The 18834-nt window shown below is 49.1% G+C and overlaps 6 protein-coding genes across 6 annotated transcripts; 2 read left to right on the plus strand and 4 right to left on the minus strand.

Annotated features, from left to right (window-relative positions):
* Positions 1-1114: 1114 nt before the first annotated feature.
* N7487_000681 (uncharacterized protein) lies at positions 1115-4752 on the minus strand (the record flags this gene model as incomplete). The annotated part of the gene is made up of 4 exons (XM_056868429.1): positions 1115-3642; positions 3695-4082; positions 4138-4186; positions 4241-4752. The coding sequence occupies 4 exons, from the start codon at positions 4750-4752 to the stop codon at positions 1115-1117; spliced, it is 3477 nt and encodes a 1158-aa protein (XP_056733213.1).
* Positions 4753-6683: 1931 nt separating this feature from the next.
* Positions 6684-7605, plus strand: N7487_000682 (single-stranded DNA-binding protein; the record flags this gene model as incomplete). The annotated part of the gene is made up of 3 exons (XM_056868430.1): positions 6684-6973; positions 7377-7465; positions 7553-7605. The coding sequence occupies 3 exons, from the start codon at positions 6684-6686 to the stop codon at positions 7603-7605; spliced, it is 432 nt and encodes a 143-aa protein (XP_056733214.1).
* A 710-nt stretch (positions 7606-8315) lies between these two features.
* Positions 8316-9783, minus strand: N7487_000683 (pheromone receptor; the record flags this gene model as incomplete). The annotated part of the gene is made up of 2 exons (XM_056868431.1): positions 8316-9169; positions 9228-9783. The coding sequence occupies 2 exons, from the start codon at positions 9781-9783 to the stop codon at positions 8316-8318; spliced, it is 1410 nt and encodes a 469-aa protein (XP_056733215.1).
* A 1669-nt stretch (positions 9784-11452) lies between these two features.
* Positions 11453-13010, minus strand: N7487_000684 (DUF1593 domain-containing protein; the record flags this gene model as incomplete). The annotated part of the gene is made up of 2 exons (XM_056868432.1): positions 11453-12583; positions 12642-13010. The coding sequence occupies 2 exons, from the start codon at positions 13008-13010 to the stop codon at positions 11453-11455; spliced, it is 1500 nt and encodes a 499-aa protein (XP_056733216.1).
* Positions 13011-13766: 756 nt separating this feature from the next.
* Positions 13767-15211, plus strand: N7487_000685 (uncharacterized protein; the record flags this gene model as incomplete). The annotated part of the gene is made up of 2 exons (XM_056868433.1): positions 13767-14098; positions 14167-15211. The coding sequence occupies 2 exons, from the start codon at positions 13767-13769 to the stop codon at positions 15209-15211; spliced, it is 1377 nt and encodes a 458-aa protein (XP_056733217.1).
* Positions 15212-15603: 392 nt separating this feature from the next.
* Positions 15604-18822, minus strand: N7487_000686 (phosphatase family protein; the record flags this gene model as incomplete). Its single annotated transcript, XM_056868434.1, has 1 exon — positions 15604-18822. One exon carries the CDS (start codon positions 18820-18822, stop codon positions 15604-15606), a length of 3219 nt encoding a protein of 1072 aa, XP_056733218.1.
* Between the last annotated feature and the right edge of the window lie 12 nt (positions 18823-18834).

The following is an 18834-nucleotide window of genomic DNA, read 5'->3' on the forward strand; positions in this document are numbered from 1 at the left end:
GCGCTCGACGAGTAGGCTGCTCGGGGACGGGGTTAAGCGGCTGCGGCGTCGCTCTGGGACGCTGAGGAGGGGGTGAGCGTCGCGTGAGTGGCCGAAGCCTAGTGGGAGACTCTCGTCTGATTGGTGGGGGCGGACAGTTATTGGGGTTATTCGTGGGACGTGGTTGACTGGGTTTGCTAGTCGGACTGCTGGTGGGCGGAGGAGCGACGGCGGGCCTGAGATCGGGACGCACTGTCGCCGCTGGGCGCGAACGAATGACGGAGTTGACTCCACGGGGGCGCGATTGGCTGGAGGCTGGGGTAGGAATTGTTGACCGCGTGGATAACAGTAGGCTTCTTCCTCCCTCGATTGAGGTCTGGGGGAGTTTAAGGACGCCGTTTTGAGGGGAGAAAGGAGAGGGGGAGAATTGGAGTGGAGATGGAGGCCGGGCCAGGAAAAAGTGCCCTATGTGGACATGCAACAAATGAGTGTAAGAAATAAGATTAAAAAACAATTAGAGGGATAAGAAAGGAGGTTTGAATTTGTCGGTGAAATTTGAGGTGAAATTCGTGTAATCCTTGTAAATCCGTATATCAGAAGCTTGCTTGGCGTATATAATGGGCGTATATAATGTTGACTCTGGCTAAATGACAGAAAAAATAGAAAATTGGACATGAAAAAGGATTCTATATCTTATATCAAGGTGACAATGACTCGAAAGGGATACACATCCAATAATGTTAATAAAATATATGCGAGTCGTTTGCCCCCAGTTTCACTGTGATTAATCCACCGTCCCTTGTTTCATCTTGGCTTTTATTGGGTATAGTATGCACACTCTAGCAAACGCTAATCGAGGTACTATTGCTATTATCAATGACGAACTGCATTTTAATTCAGGCCAAGTCTCGGTAGCGCTCGGTAAGACCGTCTTACTTGCTGCATAGACATGGATTGGGCAAAAATATGCATTATCAAATAGTAATTATAGACATGGATGCAATAAATACTTCATAAAGTCGTCGGAAAGACACATCGCCATGGCGTGTAATAACAACACCTGGTATATATATAAAAAATAATAAAAAATATAACAAATCAAAGGGTATCGAGTAAAATGAATGAACCAATGGGACTACAGCTTTCGATTCGCCGAAGCCTGCATACGTCGCATTGCCTGGCGATGTAGATCCGTCATGTTGCCACGCTGCATGCCGTCTGCAATGGCATCGCCCAGCTGAGCAGAGGAGGCGTCGCGCATCTGCTGCACAGGGTTCCATGTAGTGCGCCGGTCAGTGGGGCTGATCGGACTGAGGGGTCTAGACTGGAGAGTCGAAGGATCTTGCTTTAGGGTGATTTCCTCGCGGACAGATTGTCGCCACGCTGCCATTCTTGAAGCAGAACGGTTCAGCTCGTCGGCGGGAGCTGGTGGGGTATACGTTGGGGTTTGGGCAGCCTCCAGGTTGGCAAGACTTAATGCAGATGGGGACTGCACTGTCCGGCGCTGTAGTAGGGCGCGCCGCTTGGAAAGTGGGATGTCGTCCTCATTGGGTTGGATTTGTTTATGTTCTATCTCCGTTTCTTCGGGGATGGAGAGCGGAGGTGAAATTGGGGAGACGAGAGGCGCCATGTCAGGTAGGGACTGTCGGGATAGATTGCGTGCGGCCCAGGGATCGAAGCGGTTGGATGTTGAGGACATGCGGTTTCGGACCATATTCTCGCGGACTGCGAGGAGGGGAGGTGGTCCATTCCAGCGTGGTGATGGCTCTGCTTCTTTGGGCTCGTTGGCAGTAGTGATTGTCAACATGGGAGTCGATGTGTTGCGCCTCGCCATCATTCCCGGTTCCTGAGGGGGAAGTGGGCCAGAAGCTGAACGTAGGACGTTGACTGAAGCTGTCGAGTTGTTCCGGGTCAAATTTGGATCCGCTTTGGTGAGACCTTGCGTGCCTGTCCGTGTCTTCGATCGGGGAATATCCGGCGAGGGTACCGATGAGACGTAGGCAGGTTGTTGATTGTCCATATCATCAAATCCAGGCCTGTTCACGATTGGTGGTGGCTGTGCAGTGAGAGGTGTCTGGAGAAGACCGCCTACATCAACAATTGCCGCGGTCTCGTGAACCTCCTCTGAGTCTTCTACTTCAGGTTCAGGTTCGAACTCGATTGGCTCCATTTCAGGGGTGTCCGCATCGGCAAGATGCTTGGCCCATTCGTTCGTGCGGTACGAATGGATCACTCGTGATGTTTGCTCGGGGATGCATTTGACATTTGATGCATCCAGTTTCTTGAGCACCTTGATCTGTGGCTCAACCTTCGGCTCGGGCAAAGATACAACAGGCTCAGGGATGGGCTCGGCTTTGATAGTTTCAGCAGTAGAAGGTCGATCTTCATTACCATCCTCCACCTTTCCCCCTTCTGTATTGTTCAGAGGCGATGGCTCCAATGTAGCTGTGGGCTTGACTTCCTCGGTCTTCCTCGAAGCATCTGGAATGTCTGCTTCAACATCTGTTGCGGGAGTTTCTGGCGATTGGGGCTTCTCCGACGCTTCAGAGATGCCGGAATTCTCTAAAGGACTGTCGGCAACGGTGCTCTCGGGAGGAGATATCTGTTGGACAGTCTTGCTGACAGCAGTTTCTTCGGTGATCACTTTCTCGGCGTCTTTTTGGGCCGTGGTTGTATCGACATGGAGTCCGGTATCTTGGACAACTTGTGAGCCGGCATTCGACTTGATCTCCACGTCTGCGGATTCCTTCTCCGGAGCTATCTCGGCGTTAATTTCTCGTTGCACCTTTTCAACACCATCGTCAATATCAGCATCCGAGATAACGCTCGGGCAACCGACGCTCATCTCATGGAGATCATCGACAACTCCCAGTACAGAAGAACTGGCATCATCATGAGTCACTAGTCTCTCCTGGGACTCTGAAGCATTCGTCACACCATTGCTGTTCCGCCAAGAGAGCCGGTTCAACATTTCTCTGCCAGAGAACCGTTTCGAGCGCGGCGTACCAACCTCCGAACCGATGTCAGCACCGTTCTCAGAGGCGTCATCATTGGCCTCGCCAAGGACATGGGTGATAACAGGTGTAGTAGGTCTCGGCGTCTTTCCTTCAGGTTGACCCTCATTCTTAGCACCTTTTTCCTGGTCTGCTGATTCACCCTGCTGGGATGAATCTTCCTCCGGCACAGCCTCAAGTTCACGAGTATTGCTTTCACCCTGGTGGTTCTTCTCGTCGTCAGAGGCACTACCAGAAACATCCGGGCTCGGCATTTCCTTCAGTTCGATCTCACCCTCCTTGTCATTACCAGAGGAGTCGAACCCATCCGAGCCCCGTCGCGAGTCACCGACAGCAGTCTCCGAAACCGAGGCGGTTTTGCTATCGGCGGCCTTTCCATTTCCGTAAATGAGTTCCCATTCGGCACGCTCCTGGATATTCTTTTCCTCGAGGCGGCGACCGACTTCGGCATCTTCTTCTTCGATCTTTCGGGTGTGTTCTAGGCGAGATGCTTCTTCCCTAGCTCTGCGCTCCTTGATGAGATTCCAAAGTCTGATCTGGGAGATTACTCCCAGAACAGCAATAATGATATTCGCGGCGAGCTCAACACGAATACCGCGTGTGACGGGGTAGGTGTCCGTTCGTAGAGGGAAGACGTTTTGGTTCAATCCTGGATTCGTCAGCAACTATGAACAGTTTAGAAACAAAAACATTAGACTTACCCCAGATGTATAACCAAAATTCTTTGAGTCCAGCTCTGCTGTAGCAATCGATTCCAAGGACCAAGGCAGTTGCACCGCCGAATGAGGTGCATCCGATCAGGCCGTATGGCCGTGTATAGTGGCTGAATGATAGGGAGTAGAATCCCACAGCAAAGGCAATGATCATACCGGCCTTTGGGGCACTTTCGGTTAGAAGGCCACCGGATTTCAAAGCAAGGAACCACATGCTCAAACAGAAGCCGCCCAGTAGGCAGCCCAGTCCCTCACAGATTTCTCGGAAGACGAGCGATAGACCACCGAACACAGCGCCGGTAAAGAAGACGGCGACGAGATAGCCGCCCTGAACGGCGTTGCTTACCGGTGGGCTCATTACATAGATGATGAGAACCTGTATAGAAATTGGTTAGTTTTGGTCATTATTATTTTCCGAATACAGAACTTACGGTAACTCCCAATGCGCTAAGGAATCCGGTTGAGAGCAAGATTTGGACCCTTTTTCTTTGTTAGCAAAATGTTATTGTCATCGAAAGATCAAAAATTAAATACCATTGTTGGCGGACACCAATGAAAGCCAGGACAGCCCCAAGGGCAATTAGTATAAAACCCCCAACACCCCATGCCGGCGTGATGACCGGCTTGATTGGCAGGCCACCGGAGTAGGTTGGTCTAGTGGAGTCTGCCGTTTGCTGCTGGGAAGATGCAGTTGTTCCATCGAGCGAGGGTACAGTCGAAGCAGCGGAAGCGGCAGAAGTAGTCGTCGTAGCATGGGTTGTGGCATGAGTTGTAGCAGTCGTGCCAGTAGTTGAGGTAGTACCGCCAGAGATTGTAGCTTCGGTAGCTGTTGACGCATCGGTTACTGTTTTTGATGCATCTGCCTGGGTAGCCGTCGTAGTCTCGCTGGCAGTATTCTCTGTCGTTATAGGGTCCGTTTCCTTTTCTTGTCTAGCCTCGAGGTCGACGACTTCCAGATCGCGATGTCCTGGGCCTGAAGCTGGCGCTGCCAATGTCCCCAGTAGGAACAGTGACACTATTAGGGTCAATAGCAAAGACCAACGCATCTTGGCTGGATTTCCAAAACGAAATGCAATTGATTATCCGAGAAGCTTGTTTGGTTATTGTAAGACCAGCACGCCTTTCACACCCATGGATATCCCACAATATTAGTCACAGGGTTGACGCGCGAAATCAATATAGACCTCGGGGGAGCCCTGGAGGTACACGAATATTAATAATTAACAATAAAAAAAGAATTAATTGACTTGGCGTTAGGGACACATTGTAGGGTGAAGAAAAGAAAAGAATAGGAAAAAATAGAACAAATGGAGAGCAGCCCTAAACCTCCCTACATATACGGAGTACGGAAGTAAACGAAAAAAAAAAAAAGATGTGGAAAAAGGACTCATTTCACATGAATTTGAGTTTGATTAGTTACAGGAGAGAGAATCCAGTATGAACCCAGTATGAACCCAGTATGAGCCCTAGAAGGAATATAAGAGGACAATAACATTTAGCCACGCGATTGTACCTGAGCTATCTACTTTTGCCCCCACCGATCGAGGAAATGGTCGATCTAACAAATGAACTTGTATCAACTTGGACTAGTACCTTTGGCACGGACCAAAGAGAGAGAGAAGAGATCCTCATGTCCCCATCTTGTGGCTTAATTATCTTTTCTCTTTCGTCGAATATTGCCATTCAACCATGAATCCTCGTTTTTTTGCGGGTTCTAGGGGACCATTGTTTTTTTTTGTTTTTTTGTTTTTTGTTCAGGGGTATTTTTCTTCTTCTAGCGTCTTTACTCTCGAAGCTTTTGAACAACACACCTGCAGATCTGATGCGAGTGAGCTGTCATCCCTCGCTTATAGGCAATGGTCCACTATTTACCTTCAAGTCCACAGTTTCGCGGTGGAAAAAAAGAATAGCAGAGACTCTCTACTCTTCTCCACGGGTGGCGCCGCGCCTTGACTATCATAGCCCGATCTATCGATTTTGCAAATTTAGCGAACACTTGACCTTGAACAATTTGATCTTTAAGTTTGACCTTGGGCCTGACCAATCTCACCATTGTCCTGCAGATGCCTGCAGCTCTAGGCCGTGTTAGCCATGTTAGCCATATTAGCCCATTGTTGACGCCTCGCAAACGCCCCTCCTGCAGCGACGTGGTTGGGCCGCTAATTGGCAATGTAAGGAGTCCATCTGAGACAACAGCTATCTTAATTTATTCTCGGTCTGGCTCAATCAATCAGCGATATTGCAGCTTCTCCGCTGGGATCTACCCCCCTGGCCGATCTGCCTATCGGCTGCCATTTCCAGTTTGGTGTGCGGTGTACTCCGTAGAATTGTACAACTTGTATAAATTGTACGGAGTACGATTGTATGATTGTATGATTGTACAGTCTTCGCGGGACAGTCGGATGTGATGGATTGTGACGTGATCAAGCTAAAAAATTGTACCCTGTCGCGTTCGTGTTGGCATTCACATGGCGTATACGGAGTAAAGGATTTCAAAATAATAGAGTTAGCCTCGTCGTTTGATTTCCATTTCTTCGTTTTTTTTTCGTTCTTGTATTTTTGTTTGGACTCGGCACTTGAGACGTTGGATTTATAATTCTGGAGCTCATAGCTGTCTGGACCCGTGAATAGAATCCTACACCAGGAGGATTCCGGGGTAGAGCTATAGCTCTGTAACCTAAGCTTGTGAGCTTCGCCGAAATGACTACGGAGTACGGAGTATCCAATTCTATTTCCAAAAAATATCAATTGCAACCAAAATCCCTGACTCAATCCAATAATAAATGAATAATAATGACAATAATAGCTGGGCAGCCCAACTGAACTGTCTTATGCCCCCCATATCACATCCGAAAGCGGTAGCGACGTGTCCGGATCACGTGTCGTCATCAGCATCACCAAACACGCCAAAACAAGCCTCAATTAACCTCTCCTAACTGTACTTGGTAATCCATAATCCACACATCTCCCTCCAACCATGTCCGCCTTTCTCTCCTCTCTGCGCCCAGCCATGCGCATGGCCAATGTCCCCCAAACCGCCCGCGCCTTTAGCTCCTCGCCCGCCAACTCCATCTCCCGTCTGACCCTCACCGGCCGCCTCGGCGGAGAGCCCGAGCTCCATGCTACCTCTTCCGGCCAGGAGATCGTCAAGTACACTGTTGCTACATCCCATGGCAACCGCGAGAACCGCCAGACGAGCTGGTGGCGCGTCACAAACTTCGTCCCCGAGGGCCCCCAACGCGATTTCGTCCTTGGTTTACAGAAGGGGTAAGTGGATATTCTTGATATTTTGTTAGCTTGTGCGGGAAACAACACTGCGTGCTTGGATTGCGCCTTGTCTGTCGGTTGTGTTGTTGCTATATGCCGCTTGGATACGGCAGGTCTGCGCGTGTGGTCATGTGGATCGAGAGCGAGAGCGAGAGCTTGCTTTAGCGCTTGAGAGCTGCATGGGGATCGTGTGGGCCTGTTCGGACATACCTACGACATGTGGATTTGGCGGTGAAGCTACGCGCCTTCGGATAAGACATTACGTCTTCATGTCATGTTCGTGGTTGAGTGATATAAGCTGGGCTATGGGATTGCCCTGCTCCTCAATTGGCTTTGTCCATTTGCACAAATACAACAATTTAAGCTTTAGCTTGATGCAGATGAGCTAACCTCTTTCCCGCAGAACACTCGTGTACGTCGAAGGCGATGCCAAAATGTCCACCTGGGAAGATGGCGAGGGCCACCCCCGGTCCGCTTTGAACATTGTGCAGCGTATGTCGATCCCCGTTTTCTCAATTTGCTGCTACTCTGTGGGAGCAAAAAAAACCACCTCCAAGACTCAGTCTAACACCCTTCTAGGCACTCTCGAGGTCCTTAAGCGACCCGATCACGGCGGTGACGAGTCTCAGTAGATTTCTTGATCGAGGCTCTGTATCAATCTAAATTTGTCGCTAGTTTCATTTTGCAGCTAGTGGGGTTGAGTGAATCTTCCTTTGCGGTGTGATTATATTGTACGATTATACCCTGAATACACTTTGTTCTGTAGTGTATGAATTCAATCGTGATGGTGTGGTATAGTACATACATAGGTATGCCAAAAGCTCGATTCTTGGGTGAAAAGTATTACCTTTTCCGGATTCAAGCTATGACTTGTTATTCTATTTTATACGCGCGAAAGCTTACAAGGAACTTATGCCAGCCTTGGGGCTTACCATGTGGACTATCCTACTGCTTCGGCAACTCCTACCTTTCCTTTAAGTCAAATTTGGAGGATTGTCCTTAATCACCTACGTTGAGGCATACCGATTAATAATTAGCCTTCTCCACGTTTCTTGTGGGAGTAATGGCGATATATATATAAAGGTTAAAGGTTCTCCGCTAGGTTCTATACTTGTTTACCAACAAACATCTATGCAGAAAGAGATTCAAAGAATTTTAGTTTTCATTTTTTCACTTTGCACGAGAGTCATTCGACCACGCAAATTATGTTATGATACTCAAGTAGTACTATTCTGATGTACAGATCCCCATGAACTCAAACCAACGCGAAGGCAAGATTAAAAAAACCATATTAATCCACTGGAATCCCAGATAAAGCCCCAAAGAAGAAAGAACAAGCCCACTAGACTTGAACTCTAACCTCGCTCTGCTGGCTAATAACCTGCCGCACATGAATGAAATCCTTATTAAGCTCCGGGGAAGTAGGCTCGCTAGACAAATCTCGACTATCACGGTGACTAGCCCACGCATTTGTGGAGACAGTCTGCAAGGTACCGCCGGGGAGGTCAGTGAGCAGAGTCCCATCAATATCCTGACGAGTGTGACGTCTGTTGAAGAGCGACCAGGGCAAGCTACCCCATCGCGACTTCTTGGTCGACCTGCCATTGCTATGGCGGGACGAACGTGAAGAAGTACCCTTTTCAAGATCATTGTATATATCATGCGTAGAGATAAAAGTGGCGATTGATTCCTTCTGGCGGGAAAATAGCGATTTGGCACGGGAGCCGATGCTGCCAACGAGGGTGGTTGCTGTTGAGGCGTGCGGGGGAGAAGGGGTCGTGCTGTGAGTACCTGTTGGGGGCTGTATGCCCGGGAAGCAGTAGCCCAGTCCGAGATACCAGAAGACATTGTGGTACATGCGGGTTGCATCGCGGCCGAAGCCAAAGAAGATGAAGATCATGAAGCCTGATGCGACGGGGGTCCAGCGGTCGAAGAAGACGGTGCCTTCGATGGGGACCATTTCGATGTTGTTCCATTGCCCGTTGTGGATTCTGCTCCAGGAGTAATTGTGCCAGGGGAGAGAGAGAATTATGTCGTTGTAAACGACGTAGCCTTGGAGTGGGAGGATACAGATGAGCATTGATAGGGCGAGTAAGAAGAGACGGAGGAAGCGGGATTTGCCGAAATTGCTGCTGGAGGCACGGAGGATGTTTGCAAAGTCACTTCGGTACTTGTGTACGCGGATGAGGACCAGGCCTGTGGTGTTTAGTTAATGGGGGATTGTTTTTATGGAATATGTTTGGAGTATACTTACAGCAATAGTATGCTGCGATGAGGCAGATAATCGGCGGCCAGATCCATGCAAAGACGAAACTGACCCAGCTTTCGTCGAAGTTGTTCACACATCCCGAGATGGCAAATAGTAAGTATCGGCTCTTCTGCCACATGATATGCGTAATCATTGCGATGACTGGAACAGCAATGCAGAACATAATCTCCATGAACTGATTGCGCCAACGTTGACCTTTGCTGGGGACTAATGTGGCCCGGTCTGTATCCAGTACAATTGCAAGACTTCGAAAGATGCATGCCAGGCTTCCTGGGATGCCTACATAGCTGGCAGCCATAAACTTGACCTCGATATCGCAGAGACCAGATCCGTCCCACCACGATGTCACGTCGTCCGTAGGCCATATGAGAGAATTGATGATGTTGAACAAGTTGAGAAGAATTGACCAGAATATCAGACTGGTAGCAGGGAAATTGTGGTTCTTTCCATGCAGAATTAATGGCGGAATAGCCAGAGCAATGGAGAGAAAAGATAGAACTGGCAGAACCACGGCCTGCGGGTGTCTTCGGTTAATATCCATGACGGCAATGGATATAAAACAGGGATTAGAAAGAAAATATCGATAACCTGAGCTTCTAGTTCCTCTGCAGACTGATCAAGGAAACGAAGAGATAGAATGAAAGAAAGACGAATGTGATGGAACCATCCTCTCTCGATGAAGGAGGTATATCCCGCCGGGGGAGATGATTGAGCGACGATGTCTTATTGAGATCCGAATAACGAGAATCAGGAGGTTGATTCACAGGTCAAGACATCATGCCTTGAGAAAATTCGTGTACTATTCACGAAGAATGTATGGGCTGCAGAGACAAAACCCGCGGCTGGGGGTACCGGGCCTTGACATGTTTTGCAACAGGCAGAGAAACCTATCCATTAGATTATCATTGAATCAAACCAAAGAACTTACAACAAAGGGAATAAAGAAGATGAAAGAAGTTGAATAAAAAAAAACACGAGATGCATAGGTGATGGTGTTGTGGTTGAGCGAATAGTGAGGCAACACCAATCTGGATTTGGGAGTCAATAGACCCGGGGCGGGGGGGACTTTATTCATTTTGATCCGCCTGATATTTTTTGTCGTCGATCTGGGGGGTTAATGATTCATGAATTATTGATCTAGATGTGTCTTGTTTATTTAGATGGACGAGACAAGATTCCTAAGGCGTGAGAGAGTGAAGGTGTCCAGAGACGATGATCCTCGATGGTCGATGGATAATACACACTGCAGCGATCTCTCTCTCTTTCTCTCCCTGCATACTACCCTGTATACTACGTATATATTCATTCAGTAATCCTCTACCCAACACTTGATTATTACTTAATAGCTCTTATAAATAGTTTAATGCAATTTTTTTTTGTATTACGAGGGGTTGAAGTTGAGGTCAACGATGGATGTGATCCCTACGCAGCCATACTTCAACCACACGCCTCAGGGGCACATCTCCCTCATAGTACATTATCAAATCTACGAACCGGGGGCCAAGTTTGCCTTACACAGACTGCTCTTGGCGCCTTAACTTTATAATGAAGCTACCTAGTGGACTTGAGTGCTATGTAATATGTAGGTGTGTAATAACTAAATTTAATTATAAATTTCAGGCTAAGCTTCATCAAATCCTACTTTGCATTTGCATTCGTACTAATACTACTACTAATACTAGTACGCGGTCTGCTCAAGTTATTTTGCTTGATACTTTTGTAACTTTAGGCTCTTCCCTTTCTAATTGCTCTGTTTCGTCATACGAAACTGGCTACTGGAAGAAAAAAAAAAGGTTGTATTTCAACATGCCTCAGGTGGATAACATTACTGCCCTCGAGCTATGTGATGCTATGGACAGACGCTCTTGCATTTGGTCGCTAGGCTAGTTTCCGTCCGGGCAATTTCTTGGTTTAAAATCCTCCAGGGTAAGGGCCTTGATCCCATGGCTCGAGACAAGGAAGGGAATACGCCAATCGATATCGCAATGGGGAATGAAAAATTGGCCAGGCACTTTCGAAAAGAACAAGCGGAGATATAGAATTGTGCACTTGCTGTTGAGATTATGTACAAAAGCAATTTGGATGATATGGAAAAAGCCCTAGGAAAAATCTACCCAAGGATATCTTCACTAAATCAGAAAATCACATCACATTGCCGGACATTAGTACATTAGAAGACTGAAAATATCACCAATTCATAGATTTTTACATCACGAAGTGTCCGTAGTGTTCGTCGTTTGAATCAGGATCCGACGATAGCTCGTGAGAGGGTGGTAGCCATTATCGGTCACTTCCAAGATCAGGTGTAGTAGCCAACAGCCAGAGGCAGTAAGGGCCTTTCCATCACAGCTCTCACTAGCTACAGGAAGCTGCACCTGTGCTTTTCGGCCGCCATTAGCCAAGGTGACATTAAACTCAGGCACCTGACTCGCAACATTCCAGTCAGTTGATCCGGGCTCACGATACTGGAACCACTTAAAGCTCAGAGCGTCGCCATCGGGATCTGATGTGGCTGAAGCATCAAATATGAGGCTTGATCCGGCCTCTGCATTTATTCTCAAGGGAGCAAGCTCAGCAGTGCCATTTACCGAAATCACTGGATGATGGTTCGCTTTGCTGATATTTGCCGGGAGAGACCACTGCATGCGGGCGGCGAAATCATTCTGGAAGGCATTTCTCCACCGCCAGACCGTTGCACGGTTAGAGATGTAAGTTCCATTGTTTTGGCCGACAACGCGGTCGGCGACGTCGCTGTAGTGGTTGAAATTCAGAACAGTCGACGGGTTGACTTTGGAGTATCGGCCACCCCAGGATCCATAATCTGGTTGTTCGGAGACACCAAGTCCATTTTGAATGAGATAAAGGAAGCTCGGGGTATCTCCTTCCATGATGTACGCATAGCTCGGGTAGGCAGCTTTGCCAAATGACCCGATTTGAATATTATCACGTAGCCACTTATGTGTAACTTTGGAGTTATCAGGGCCGCCTTTGTCTTCGCCGTAGTAGTCTTCTCCGGAGATTCCAATCCATGTTGCAAGACCATACTGGTTCCAGCCGTGAGTGGAGGAGATGTAAAATATGTCTGGGAATTTCTGGCGGATCCAGGCACCTGTGTCATCCTGGTCTGAGATTGTGTAGACACGAATACAAGACCGTAAGTCAGCAGCTTCGGTTGCTGAGTAGCTATTGTGAATCTTATATAGCACTTGGGCGAGGACGTTGGTTCCGCCCCAGGCGAGAACCCACAAGGGCTGATCGGATTCCTCTTGGAGACGCTCTAGGAGCAGCTTTCCTCCATCGCTAAGAGTAATGTTATTCCCAACTGCAGCCATACCATAGCTCTTGAAGTCCTCATTGTCAGCTTAGTGTGGGATATTATTTGACTAGATCCAAACTTACGGCAGGGCCCGTTCGCACGAGACTACGCATGTGTTCCCCTGATGGATATGGCGAATCTGGAGGTGCATGACGGTTCAGATTATGCGTGATGTTCGCATAGGCATCAATCACGGATAGCATATCCTCTGGATGGACTTCATTTTGCAACCAAGTTGAGGTGACTGCGACAATGCCCTCCGTGTGGAATTGGTTGGAGTAAAGGAGGTATCTGGTCAACGACTCGGCATCGTCGGGCTCGTTGGAGATATCGGAGAGAATGAATACTCGTGGTTTGTTGGGGATTGGCAAGAAAGAGCTGGTATTTACGGCTGTGGCGATTGTTTGGACTGCCAATGTCCACACCAGCAGGAATGTAGTCAGTGAAGCCATAGTTCAGCTTTGATTTCTGATGCTATTTTCCTATACATACTTTACCTCTATATTTATAATCCCTTCAAAACTCCCGGATATCTTCTACGGAGAAACGCCGGCAAATTCCCCATCTTCTGCACTCCGCATTTTGTGGGGTAGTGCTAAAGTCTACTCTATTTGGCCGTGTCTGTCCCAAATAGGAATTCCTTGTCTCAAATAGGAACTTTGAACCACCGTGACGTTAATCCGGCAATCAACTAGGTATTATTTTAAACTTAAGTTGAAGGTTTAGATATCTTACAGCCATTGGTCCATATCGGGGGCAATGAAGAACGGGTTATTTAGGCTATCGTTAGTCTAACTCGAGGGAAGTATACCACGCTGATTTAATGGATGTCCACTCTTTGGGTAAATGACAAAGCGATGTTGTTTCTCATATATCTTGGTGGGATTTTGCCTAGGTACCTACATAGGTATGTATGCTACTAAAGTCAGTCAACCACGGCTCTAGTATAACCACAAAATATAGAATCTAATGAAAAGGTGCAAATGTGAGGCAATTATCAACATTCAAACCTACATAGTTATTTTGGTTAATATAATTATTATTGAAGATCATATGGTATCATATGGTAAAGTGTTAGTACCGTGCACAATTACCATTTTGGGATCTGCGAACCAGTTTGGGCCCATTGCATCATCCCGATTCTTGGCAATTTACCCCATACTCTCCAAGGGACAAAACACATTTCTTTTCCAACCTACAAAATCAACATGCCTGATTCGCCCATTCAGCGCCCTTTGAACACACGTCGCGCCCGCACCTTCGAGGAGAGTCAGCGACGGAACTCGACCCTTTCAGACTCGCTCTCAGAGGCCCGTAACTCCATCCGCTCATCGACCGACGACTTGTTTCTACCTCGTGTAGTAAAAGGCAATGACGCAATTCCAGCTGAAGAATCGCATTGGCATTCTGCACCCCTCGGGCTGGCCCTACTACCCGCAATTGCGGGAATCTTCTTCCAAGAAGGTAGTTCCTTCGTCACCGACGTCACATTACTAGTCTTGGCCGCTATATTTCTCAATTGGTCTGTCCGATTGCCTTGGTATATCTCCCCCACGATCCTCTTATAATTCACCCAAAACAACAGTACTAATGTTAATTATATAAAAGGGATTGGTACCGCTCAGCGCAAGCCATCCGTCGAGAAGAAAGTGGATTCCCCGCGCGCGACGATCCCCAATTCGAGCTCGACGACGACCACGAACCCCAACACAAAGAAGCAGCAATAGCCATATCCGAGCTCCAAATCCACGAACTCGCCGCTCTAGCTGCCTGCTTCATATTCCCTATAGTCGGCACATGTCTCCTACACGCCATCCGCTCCAGTCTCTCCCGACCCTCCGAGGGCCTAGTATCAAACTACAACTTAACAATCTTCCTCCTAGCCTCCGAAGTCCGGCCAGTCGCCCACCTTCTAAGACTAATCCAAAAACGAACCCTACACCTCCAACGCATCGTGTCATCTTCAACAGACCCAATCGTCACCCCAACAACCCTACAAGACCTAACAAAGCGCCTCGAGGAGCTCGAAGCCCACGTCGCAGAGACAGCAAGCGCCCGTCTCGCAGCCCAACCAACAGATAAAGACTCCTACCCCCTCTCACCAAAAGAACAAGAACAAAAACAACCCGAGACATCCCTATCCCTCGTCGCCAGCGCAGCCCTCGAAACCCGCAAAGCTATCCAGCCCGATATCGAAGCCCTTAATCGCGCCGTTCGGCGCTACGAGAAACGATCCGCCCTCTTCTCACTGCAGACTGATCAGCGCTTCGTGCGTCTGGAGACGCAGGCCGGCGACGCGATTGCCCTGGCTGCTGCTGCGAAGCGGTCGGCGGAATCCCGACGTCCGAACTATGCGCTCGTCCTGCTAGACTGGGCTTGCGCGTGCGTTGTTGTCCCTGCTCAGATCGCGCTGTCGCTTGGTAGTTTGCCTGGACGTGCGGTTGCGAGGTGTTGGGATACTGCGATGCGTATGCTTCCGGGGCGGAAGGTTGCGCCGCAGCAGAGATCGAAACCCAAGTCTGGGTCGAAGGGGAAGGCTGGGGCTGGACCTGGACCTGGACCTGAAAGGACGGGATCTTCGGGTTTGTATCGGCAGGGTGGTGGGTTGGCACCGCAGCGGCGGTCTGGGGTGAGGAATGGGGATGGGGTGTGATGATATATGCATGGAAATTTTTTTCTGATTTATTGTTGACTGAAGATATTTAGTGCGCATCAGGCATTGGGGAATGGCCGAAGGATCGGTCTACGGATATATTGGCGTTTGTGTATGGGCTTGAGCACTTCCGGGGCATGATCTATCATATACTGTAGGATGAGAATCTCAACTTCAGTTCAAATATAAGGGTACTCAGCCTGTATAATTAAATTTATAGGCGAGAGAAAGGTGAAGATATGGCATTTGTACAGCATTATACACATCAAGACAACGTGATGTAACGGAACCACTTCAAAGGTCAAGTCTATAGGAGTTGAAACATGCATCGGTGCCGGACCGCGAGACAAAGGGTCACACCCCTAAAGCCTCCCGACTGTATTAGAAGAAAATTAATACCGACCCCCAGATGGACCTCGATCATCCACTGCAACCATCTTTAAGAATGGTTCAATGATTGATCGTCTCCGCTCTTCAGATATACGACGCTCTTTCTCCTTAGGCGGCAGCGGGGCCGAGGCAGAAATAAGCACGAGTGAAAATATAGATGCTAGAGCAGTCTCAACTGCTTGTCGGCGTGCTATAGAATCGTTCTGACTGGTGGGCTCAGGGCTGGTGCCAGCAGATATGCTCGTGGTGCGGTTCTTGCGGAGGAAACTGCCGCTGGTTATGAAGGCAGTAGCGGAAGCTGGAGTAGGAGATTGAGCTTGATCCTGGCTTGCAGTTCCAGCCTGCTTATCTGCCGGCTCTTTGGCGACAATGTGCTTTCCTTGCTTGGATAATGGGAGCAACGATGTACCGGACGATACTGGAGCCACTTCATTGGCGATGCGGGCGAGCATAAAAGTGACAAACGTAAATGATACGCTGTGCGCCGGCGAGTAGGCTAGATGCTCAAGCACCCAGGCCTGGGTTTCTTCCCAGTTTCGAGGAGGGGATTTACTTTTCTCTCGTACGATTATCTGCTCCTCCATGTCTTGCCATACTTTCGCAGTGACGATGCCATCTTGGAGCGCGCTGAGGAAAATGAGGAGGGTTTCAGATAGGACCTCCAATCGATGAAGAGAGGATAACTCAGGAGCAAATATTGAGGTCAGGGACCTGTTGGTATCGAGGGCTTCACGCACGACAATTTGCAGCGCAGCACGCTCCTCTGGGTCCTTCAGAGTCCATGTATCAGGCTGAAAGGGCCATGCTCCCCCGGAGAGATCCGTTGTCCATGGGGCTTTATGCTCCTCAGATTCACCATTTGTCATGCTCCATTCTGCGACCGCGCGCTCTGTCAGCTCGGAAACCGCCTCAGTCAGTCGGAAAAGCTCGCGGGGTGCTGACAAGCGGATTCCCGCGGAACTATCTGAGCTGGATGGGTGAGGGGTATCAGATTCAGCCAAACTTCGAGCACCCGCTTCTGGCATGCGAGTCAATTCGTCGATACTGCAACCGAAGCAAGTGGGTAGCCAACGACCGTGAATGGAGATAAAGTGGTCGCGACCCCCATCGACATGAAGGACCATGATGTCTTCGAGTTTGACCTTTCCAATATTAAGCAATCGGACATGCTCGATGTTGCGAACGTAAGCTGTGACATCAACATTCGCTACTTCCCCAGGGAGTAGAGTGTGAGTCTCAGACGAAGCATCCGTCGCTTGGCCAGGGTCACGGGCAATGTCCGCAGACTTGCAGACGTTTATAACAAGCCATGAGGGTGGATGTGCAATGTTCTTCTCGTCGGCGTTGGGTCGCTCCGCAAATGAAAAAGTGGCTGCGGTGCCGCTGGTGTTCGCAATAGTTAGGGACCGATGAGCTGGCACATCGAAGGCAATCTCGCCGAAATCAACGGTGTCGGGATCTTTGTCTGTGTGCTTTTGGTCACCATGTTTATCCACCACAATCGTGAGATCCGGCCGGGCTTCGTTCTCAGCCTTATCCAATTCACGGGCCACTTCTTGATGAACCTTTGTTTTAAGTTCGCGATTGACCGCATCAAAGCTTAAGGTAAACACAGCATCCAGAGGCTTGTGGTCCGACGAAAGAATGCCTTGGTGTGACACATAATGGTCTAAGCGAATTGGATCATGGGATGAATCGAGCGATGCAACTGTGACTGCATCATCATCAGCGCCTTGATCCTCATCTGATATGTACTCCTCGCTGGCTACACCATCTGCGTCAGGGTCATATTCAAACAAGACGTTATCATCGGCAACAGCCTTGTCTATCCCGCTTGCCTTCATCTCCTCGTCCCTCTTTCGGGCCTCCTCCGCTTCCTGGTCGAGCTTCTCATGTCTCAGCTTGTCCCGGTGAGTACGGAACAGAATCCGATCACACCAGCTAGGACCCCGTTGCTTCTCGCTCGAATCAAACATGGCCACACTCCCGATATCGTATTTGTACGTCGGCAAGAAACTGATGTGACCTTCCCGCCAACCCTTGTGGAAAGCTGCTCCTTTTCTCTGTTGGAGTCCGAGTTGATCATGCGGGAGGAGTGAGGAAATTGTTGTTTGAAGAGACGCCGGGTCATTATGAGGATCAATCTCCTCGTCAGTGACAGGTTCGGTAACTGGTTCTATCTCCTCTTCCTCGGAGGGAGAAGAAGAAGAAGGCGACTCATGCGACTTGTCATCAGAATCGGCCTTGGGGTTCCCATAATGGCTTGACGACTGCTTCTCTTGGCGCTCTTTGTCATACTCATTGGCAGTATGCCGAGAGAGGACCTGGCGCACGTCATCACTGGGGATATCGTCGAGGCGGTAGTTGAGGTCACCAAACCAAAAAGTGAAATCTTCATCTCCAATTGCTTCGCCCGAATCGCCCGATGGTTCACCCTCGGACCAAACCGCGTCAAATCTAGCACGCTGGACAATCTGAGAAGAGTCCCAGTTGCGCCGCTCTAGGCTGCCTTTGTCGGACCCTGCCGCGAGATGACAGTTGATAAAGACCAAACGGGTCGTTTCGCCCAGGACAAGGCGCGTTGCCACGCCACCCTTGTTTCCCATGTATCCCATCAGCCCCGTGCCGACAGAGGTACTACTGATAGAAGAAATACTCTCTCCAATGGCGGGAGACGCATATATCAGAAGCAACAAGCCGACCAGCTGGACTTCAGAGACTAGCTGATATCCTTCCGGTAGCGCCTTTTCGACTGCTTCCTTCCACCGCTTGGATGGTGCCGGATCGACATACGGCCGGAGCGCTTCCGTTGGGGAAGAGATATCGACAACTTCCTGCAAACCCAAGACGTACAGGTCTATCTCTTCAGGGCTGTAGTGAAACGTTCCTTTTTTGTCGCCGTCCGATTTCTGCTGGTCATGCTTGCTGTGCGATTGTAATTCTGGCTCTCGTGCGTAGTTTGTCCCAGAGAACTTCGGGCAGACCCCATCTCCTTTAACAAACCACTTCCCAATGTCTTTCTCGGTGCCGGAGATGCCGGCTACATTCCACGTGCCAACCTTGACTCGGATAGATCGCCGGCGCGTGTACTCGTCTTTTCTTGCTCGGACCGCACGCGAAAGTGACAAAACGTCGAGTCCTGGGTTCTTAATCTCTTCCGCGTATTCCGACTCATGGCCCTTGTGCCCTGACCCGGACGATGATGGAGATTTGGTGCTCATGGTGTATGAATT

Source organism: Penicillium crustosum, assembly GCF_028827405.1.
Source record: "Penicillium crustosum strain IBT 35664 chromosome Unknown utg000001l_segment0_segment0, whole genome shotgun sequence".
In the NCBI taxonomy this organism is placed as follows: domain Eukaryota; kingdom Fungi; phylum Ascomycota; class Eurotiomycetes; order Eurotiales; family Aspergillaceae; genus Penicillium; species Penicillium crustosum.